The sequence below is a fragment of the Anas acuta genome, chromosome W (assembly GCF_963932015.1).
Source record: "Anas acuta chromosome W, bAnaAcu1.1, whole genome shotgun sequence".
Lineage (NCBI taxonomy): Eukaryota > Metazoa > Chordata > Aves > Anseriformes > Anatidae > Anas > Anas acuta.
Window position 1 is genome coordinate 5,163,504 of NC_089016.1, and position 8,302 is coordinate 5,171,805.

At 51.0% G+C, this 8,302-nt stretch overlaps 1 protein-coding gene across 2 annotated transcripts; it reads right to left on the minus strand.

The window, feature by feature from the left end:
- Positions 1-1,178: 1,178 nt before the first annotated feature.
- LOC137847303 (olfactory receptor 14C36-like) lies at positions 1,179-2,697 on the minus strand. 2 transcript variants are annotated; one of them, XM_068665591.1, is made up of 2 exons: positions 2,497-2,697; positions 1,179-2,432 (listed from the first exon to the last, which is right to left on the minus strand). In XM_068665591.1, the coding sequence occupies exons 1-2, from the start codon at positions 2,530-2,532 to the stop codon at positions 1,422-1,424; spliced, it is 1,047 nt and encodes a 348-aa protein (XP_068521692.1). In that variant the 5' UTR covers positions 2,533-2,697; the 3' UTR covers positions 1,179-1,421. The 2 variants fall into 2 exon arrangements, with proteins under 2 accessions (XP_068521692.1, XP_068521693.1); XM_068665592.1 differs by having other exon boundaries at positions 1,180-2,404; positions 2,497-2,696.
- Positions 2,698-8,302: the final 5,605 nt, after the last annotated feature.

The window sequence follows — 8,302 nt, forward strand, 5'->3', positions numbered from 1 at the left end:
ACAGGATCAGTTTGGATAGGACAGCATCCCGTGGGAGGGATCCCATGCTGGAGCAGGGGCAGATAGTGACCCTGAAGAAGCGGTGGAGATGAAGCATCATGGACTGACCGCAGCCCCCATTCCCTATTCCCCTGAGCTATTTGGGGGTGTAAGGAGAAGAGGATGTATGGAGGGCAAGGTGGGTTTTAGTTTGCTTGTAGCTCCTCATTATTCTAGTTTGCTGGTGATAGGCAACAAATTATATTAGTTTCCCTACGCTCATTCATTTTTGCCCATGACAATAACTGGTGACTGTGACAATACAGGGGGTTGCAGTTGGACCAAATGATCTTGGAAGTCTTTTCCAACCTTAATGATTCTATTACACTATGGTTTTGTTACACTTGGTGGCTGATCTCCTGATCTTACTAGGAGAACAAGCCCTGAGCTCTTTTCATCATATTTTCTCCCCCTTTTCCTTTGAGAAGAAGGAGTTAGAGAGAGGTTGTGGTGGAGTTGAGCTGCTTAGCAGAGTAAAACCACAATAGAAGGCAAATGGGAGGGGTTCAGCACCAGAGCTGTGGCCATCCAAGGATGGCATCTCAGCACCCAGGACATGATCTGATATCTCCCAGGGAAATCTGGCCCTGGATTTTCCATCTTTATGAGGATACACAGAGCAGTGATTAAAGCAGCCTTTGGGCTCAGAGCAGCCCTAGCATCAGGACCCAAGAGCCCTGGCCACCCCATTGTCCCCTGAGCCCAGTGGGACACTCAGGAAGGGCTCTCACAGCAGCCACCAGCCCTCTCCAGCCCCCCACTTCCTCCCTCCCTAAGCCCAGGACTTGCAGTTTTTGACAGCTGACAGCAGATAGAGGAGGAGAGAAGGGTGGATATCTTTTGAATCATTTTAGTTCACTTTTTATTTTTCTTTTTTGTTTTTTTTTCTCACTGCTTCAGTCTGTTAATAAATATTACCTTAATCTCCCTACAGGGTCTGCTTCCATGACTGCAATTGATGAGTCATCTCCCTGTCCCTTGTATAAACACAGCAGCCCTTTCCAACTCCATTTTCTTTGTCTGTACCTTTCAGGAGCAGGGGTGAAAGAGTGGTGTGGTGGAGTTCAGCTGTCCATCAGTGTGAAACCACTGCAATGCTCAGACCTATTGCTGACACCAGCTTTGAAAGAAGAGGCAGGATTTCAGGCAGTGCATTGGAGAGATGCTGTTTTATTAAGCAGATGCTAAAGGAGAGTTGATGCTGACATGCAGGGAGGGAAAAACTGTGCAGAGTAAACAGAGCAGTTTAATACTTCAGGAGATGCTGGATGAATAATAAGCCTTTTTTTTCTAAGTAAATGGAAATGAAACTAAGGATAAAGATAAAAATACCAATATTCTTAATAAAATAAGTACCAGGCATTCAAATTATATCCAGGAAGTCATTTGTGGAGAAAGAGGGGAAGTTTATCACCATTCAGAAATATCCTTGATATTCCTTTCCTAATAGCACCCTTGAGCTCCTTGTTTCTCATGCTGTAAATGAGGGGATTGAATGTTTGGGGCACCACCGAGTACAGAACTGCCACCAAAAGATCCAGGGTTGGGGAGGAGATAGAAGGGGGCTTCAGATAGGCAAAAAAGCCAGAGATGACAAAGAGGGAGACCACAAACAGGTGAGGGAGGCACGTGGAGAAGGCTTTGAGCTGACCCTGCCTAGAGGGCATCCTCAGCACAGCCCTGAAGATCCACACATAGGAAAAAAGAATGAAAACAAAACAGCCAAATGCTAAACAGATAGCAACCATAAGTACCCAAATTTCCCTGAGGTATGAGTGTGAGCAGGAGAGTTTGAGGATCTGGGGGATTTCACAGAAGAATTGGTCCAAGGCATTGCCTTGGCAGAGGGGCAGGGAAAATGTATTGGCAGTGTGCAGCACAGCATGGAGAACCCCACTGCCCCAGGCAGCTGCTGCCATCTGGGCACAAGCTCTGCTGCCCAGGAGGGTCCCATAGTGCAGGGGCTTGCAGATGGCAACATAGCGGTCATAGGACATGATGGTGAGAACAGAAAGCTCTGTTGAAAACAAGACGACAATGAGAAAGACCTGTATAACACATCCTGAGTAGGAGATGGCCCTGGAGTCCCAGAGGGAATTGGCCATGGCTTTGGGGACAGTGGTGGAGATGCAGCCCAGGTCAAGGAGGGCAAGGTTGAGGAGGAAGAAGTACATGGGGGTGTGGAGGTGGTGGTCGCAGGCTACGGCAGTGAGGATGAGGCCGTTGCCCAGGAGGGCAGCCAGGTAGATGCCCAGGAAGAGTGCAAAGTGCAGGAGCTGCAGCTCCCGTGTGTCTGCGAATGGCAGGAGGAGGAACTCGGTGATGGAGCTGTTGTTGGACATCTGATGCCTCTTGGCCTTGGGGCCTGTCCAAAGAGAAAAGCACATGGAAAACTTTGGGCAGACTTCTTTGAGCAAATCTCTGTCCTTTCAGCAACACCCTTCCCTTCTCACCCACCTCCGCAAATATGCGCTTTCTCAGCAGCATCTTCATTCTCCTTTCTGGATGAAGCTCTGGTTTGTGCTGGCTGAGCACTGTTTGGAGCCACGACCTCTGCACATGAGCTCCATCGGATTCAGCACTGCTGGGAAAGGTGGTGACCCATTCTTAAATTCATAGTTTCATTCAGATGCAGTGTACCTATAATTCAGAGGGGCTGTTCAACATCCTACAGCAGGATAACTCCAGGAAAACCTCTGCTGGACGTTCATAAACCACAGTGACCTGAACAGAGACAGATTATTTCCCAGCACTAGGCTGGGACCAGAGCCATTTTGGCTAGAATAGCTTGGGCACTCTGCTCCCAGGGATGCACATCCAGAGCAGGACTCAGTATTCTGGTGTTTGAGCTCTATCTTTAAACCCACTCCCGAGGGAATCTGAGGGGAACAGCAAGGGCAGGATGGATGGGAGGGGAAACAGAAAAATGGCCCAGGGTTCCTAGTGAGGGATGCAGGAAATGGAGTGAGACATCGGTACTTGGGAGGGTGTTCTTTGTTCTGAGGGTCCTGCTGCCAAGGGGACAACAAAGCATGAGATCCCATAGCTGTGGGGGCAGAGGCTTTGCTGGTTGGCAGTCAAGGCAATGGAAAGCATCAGCAGTACTGGGATGGAACGGATTTGGCCAAATTCCCTTCTGCCATGTAGTTTCTGGGAACAGCTCCCTGTCATTCCCTGCCCATGGCTCTGCTGCCTGCAGCTGTCCCTGCCTGCAGCTGGGTCTCTGTCCCCACGCCTCCTGCCTGCAGCTCACAGCCCCCACCCCATCAGAGCTGGGAGCTCAGCTCTGCCCTGCAGACACCTCCTGGCAGCAGGGCTCTGCCCAGGGGCAGCTCGCTGGGGACATGTCCTAGAGCCCAGGTCACACAGACCCTGCTGACACTGCACATGTGGTGGTGGAGCTTTCTATGGGCTGAGGGGAAGGAAAAGATCCTTGTAACCTCTCAGCCATCATGGAGTCTTAGGCACTTCCTGGAATTAACAGCAAATATTTCTATTACAACTGAGGCAAGTAGAGAAGATTGGAAGTTCAGGAGGCTCAGAAAAGCTGTGACTGAAGCTGAAATCCCCTACTTTATCCCGGCTCTCGCAAAGACCCTTTAGATACACGCTGGTTGTGCTGTGGAGCTGTGAGCAGGCTGCCCCAGGCAGAAGCCTCCCAGCAGCAGCAGCATGCCAAGGGGGCTCCTTCCACCCGCAGCTTCTCCCCGCAGCGCCCTGGGCAGCTCCCCGGGCAGGCTGAGTGCTGAGCCTGGCAGGCGGCAGAGGCCCTGCCCCACCACACAGCCCCTGGGGCACAGCAGGGACCCTGCTCTGCACCACAGCCCTGGACACCCCTGCCTGCACCCCCGGCTTCTCCTGCCTCCACGAACTGCGGCTGCATTGCCCTCCAGCCAGACACTTACCGGCTGCAGGGCTGGGAAGTCTTCTCCCGCAGGGAGCTGTGGGCATGCTGCCACTTCTGCCTGCCTTTAAGCACTGTGTCTCTGCAGGCAGTGCCCCCAGCCCTGCTGCGCTGTGCACAGGAGCTGCTCCTGGGCAGAGCTGTCTCTCTGCAGCGCTGCCCGCTTGCCAGGAGCTCCCCTTGGGCCCAGGAGCCCGGCCCAGCTCAGCAGCAGAGGCCCAGCCCAAGGCCTCCCTTGCTCTGCCCCCAACCAGGATCCCTGCACATGGCCCTGGGGCTGCAGGGAAACCTTCCAGGGAAACAGCCTGAAGGAATCCCTTGGGCTCCCTCCCTCACCTGGGCACACACACTTCTTCACACCAGTGTCATTTCTCCTTACAGAAAACCAATTAAGTGTTACAATCACATCTTCTTGTCCCAGTATTACTTTGGCATGAAGTCATGGTCAGGGACTGATCTCCTTCATCCCCACTGAAGGAAAGAATTCAGCAGTCAGTCAAGGCATCTCATGCAGGTTGTTATTCCTGGGGCTAGAAAGGGATCTGAGCTCCCTCCCATATCTGCCACAGACCCACAGGAGCTGGGATTCCTCAGGCCTCAGTTCAGGTGTCCACAACATAGGCACCTTAATGCGAATTACTGAGCCACAATAGCTCCTTAGTGGAGATGGAGGACAGGCAGGAGCTGTTCAGATGGAAATACCTGCTGAAATTTGAGGTTGATCCTCTGGTCTGATGGGGCATTCCTTGGGCCAGCTGAAATGGCAGCAGATGCCATATGTAGGACAACTGAGCCTGTCCGTACTCCTTATGTTCAGAGCAGCATGCAGAGGCTGTCAGCAGAGCAAAAGGAGTCATGTGTCACAGGGAGAGCTAAACCTATTCTGTTCTCTTTTAAATGTTCTCTTTTTCCATTTCTCTTCTACGTGACCCTTGGCTGTAATGGCTGTTGTGTCTCGGTCATCTCCACAGGGCCTCAGCTCTCACCAGCCAGGTCTCCCTGTCCTTTGTGCCTTGAGGCAGGACTCTGCAGGGGTACAAGAGGTGGTGGGTGGGGATAAAATCCATGGTTACTTTGCAAACTGCACCCTTAACAGTCCATGGGACCTAGGGGCCTGCATCCAAGGGTACAGGGAGAGTGTTCTGGCCTGGAGGTACTGGCTCCTTTTGATCCCAGGAAGGGATCAGACAGCAGCATTCAGGTGCTGTAAGAGATCATTTAAATGCTCTTAGAGCTAAGACTATAAGGAGAGAAGACTATAGATGATCTGTTGAATTTGGTGTGACTTCATTCTAGACACAATACTCCACCGTTAGTCTCAGATCTCCATTACATGTTTGCACTGACCCTATGGGATTATTAAAGGTGAACAAATTTTGCTGATCAGTCCTTGGCTCTGCAGTTGATGAATCAGCATACATATGGGAATCAGGGAATCTTGGGTGGTGCCATATTGCCACTGGTGCACCATTTGGGTAGCTACTGGCACGTTGACCCTCAGCAACCCCACAACTGAAGGATCCTGTGAGGCACCGGGCAAGGTAGAAAACTGTTGAATGTGCATAAATCACCATAAATCACCTCCAGCATGGCCAATTGCATCAGATATGGGCTGCCTCTCTCCCTGGTTGTCCATTTGCCTGGGTGACATACAACATCTTCCTTGAAGGGATACCTTTCCTTTACACCTGACAGGAGTTACCTCAAGACAGGGAGGATTTATGCCCCCTTTGCAATTGCTTTGTCAATGCCCCCTTCCCTGGGGAGGGATCCCAGCTGCTTGGCTTCCCTGCCCTCTAAGTCCAGGCTACCGGCCCTGTTATCCACGTATCAGAGCAGCCAGGTGACAATGTGCTGGCCTAGATGATGGCTGAAATCTAATCACACATCTCACAGCTCCCCAAGGAATAGTGATCAGATGCTTACTGCTCCTTTTATGTTATCTCTGTCTTCATCCACACATTTCTCTCATGGCTTTACTTGGGAGGAGCCTGCATCATCTTCTTCTTCCTCCTTCCCTCTAGGAGTAGGAGCTTCTTTCCTGATTTGATTTTATTCACATGTATATATTTGACTGATACAGGCACAGGTTGGTTCTCTAGCCCAGTCACAGGGATTGGAGTTGTGTAGATTGCAACTCAGCAATCTAAGCACCAGCACATCACAGTGATTTCTGTCACTCTGGAATTGTCAGGATTCTATTTTTATTTTATTTTATTTTATTTTATTTATTTTTTATGATTTTGCACTTCTTCAGGGGTGAAGTTAGAAAGCATTGGAGGTGCCCACAGTTCTAGGTGCCTGCCCATATCCTCCCACACACCCTGCCCCTCATAATTATCCTGCCTCAGGGCAGATCATTGTGTGGCATTCTGAAATAGTTTACTCTGACCTTAAACAAAACCGGAAACACATTCAGGACACAAAACAATATGTACAGGCTGGTTTGAACATCCCAAGGATTCCAAATTTTGAAGAGCTATTGTAACTAGATGTGGGAAGAAGTGTTCCCCCTCATCCCTTCCATAGATTGGCTCCCTGAGGAGAAACGTAAAGATTGTTAATTATAAATAGCTTCTGAGAGAAAGTTCCTCAAGCATGGAGGTGACAGCAATGCTGAGTACAACTACCAGATTTGTCTCATAACCAGTAATTTTATCACAACATAAGGCAGTGTTAGGCAGTAAACTAATAACCATAAACCAGCCCCCACAAAGGATAAACAGCACAACAGGGAACACACACAATATGTAATGTGCTATCCAACACAGTTCTGAGACCAAACACAACTACTACACCAACAACAAATGAACATTGTGGTCAGCAACTATGAAGCTGATATATTGCTTATAACAACTTTATTTTATCATGATCCAGTCATATCTGTCATTATCTGAACTGTTTATGGCCCACGCAGGATTCATTTGTGAAGGAGGGCATCCCACAGGAGGGACCCAGAGAGGGCAGAGACTGACCATCAAGGAGCAGTGGAAACAATGTCAGGGACTGACTGCAATTCCCAATTCTCCTGTTCCACCCAGGAGAAGGAGTTACAAGAGGCTGGATGGGGGGAATGGTATTTTTAGTTTGCTTGTATTTCCTCAAGGTTGTAGTCCGTCACGGGTAAGCAATAAAATATATCAATTTGCCTATGCTAAGTCTGTCTTGCCTGTGATGATAATTGGTACCCATGAGGATATTTGGTGGGTGACCTCCTGTTCTACCCCAAGCCTTGAGCTCTTTTCATTATATTTTTCCCCCCTTTTCCTTGTAGGTGGGGAAGTAAAGGAGCGGTGGCCATGGAGTTCACCTGTTTACCTGTGTAAACCCACCACAGTATGGAGATTGGAAGGGTCCAGCACCAGGGCTGTGGCCATCCAGGGATGGCATCTCGGCACCCAGAACACGCTCTGCCAGCCTGGTGGCCCAGGAGGGGCTGGTTCCCCTGAAGGAGATCAGTACAAGGGGAAGGCTTGATTTCCAACACAGGCATTTCTGGCACATTCCTGAGAGGCCTGTGGAGCTGCAGGACACACCAGTCTCTGGGACACCGGACGTCCTTCCTCCCAGAGCCAGATCCTGAAGAGGCAGCAGCTCCCAAGGAAACCTGGCCCTGGACTGTCCCCATCACAAGGAGGCTGAGCCATGCCCAGAGGAGCCCTGGGGCTTAGGGCACCCCTAGCATCAGGACCCAGGAATCCTGGCTACCACATACTCCCCTGAGCCCAGAGGGACACTCAGGCAAGGCTCTTGCAGCAGCCACCAGCCATTTCCAGCCCCCCGCAAAGCTTTGGACAGCTGACAGCCCCTGTGACAAATCTTGGGAAGGGGCTCCTGACACCCTTACCTTTGGGGGAGAGCTGCAGGAGCACTGGGAACAGGGAAGTCATGTCAGAGGCGATGGTCACCCTCCAGCAGCCCTCCATCTCGCTTGCTGCTGGCCCTCAGCTCAGGACAAGGGATGCCCGCCCTGGCTCCTCAACCACAGCTCCTCTGCAAGGTGCCCCTGCTCCTCCGCCCGTCAGCGAGGGTCGCCCAGTGCAAGCTTGCTGCCTGCTGACCCCACTCCTGGCCACAGAAGGACAGCGGTGGGGAGCACCCAAGCAGTGCCCAGCAGGGACCAGGCCTTGCAGGGAAGTGCTGGCACTGCCGCTGCTCCAGTGATGATATCCCAGTGATGCAGGGCTTCCCCCTGTGACATCAGACCGTGTCATTTGAAGGCCTGTGAGGTCAGTAGCAAGGAGACATATTTTCCGGCATTTCTTGACAAATCCACCAGGAACATCTCCAAATGGTGGCAAAGCCCACGGAATAAAGGAAGTGGAGCACTGGAGTAGTCCCTGCTGTGTTCTTGTACTA

Coding starts and splice junctions, on each gene's coding strand:
- LOC137847303 (XM_068665591.1), bottom strand. CDS start 2,532: ATGAAGATGCTGCTGAGAAAGCGCATATTTGCGGAG. Junction 2,433..2,496: donor GAAAGCGCATATTTGCGGAG/GTGGGTGAGAAG, acceptor GTCTGCCCAAAG/TTTTCCATGTGCTTTTCTCT.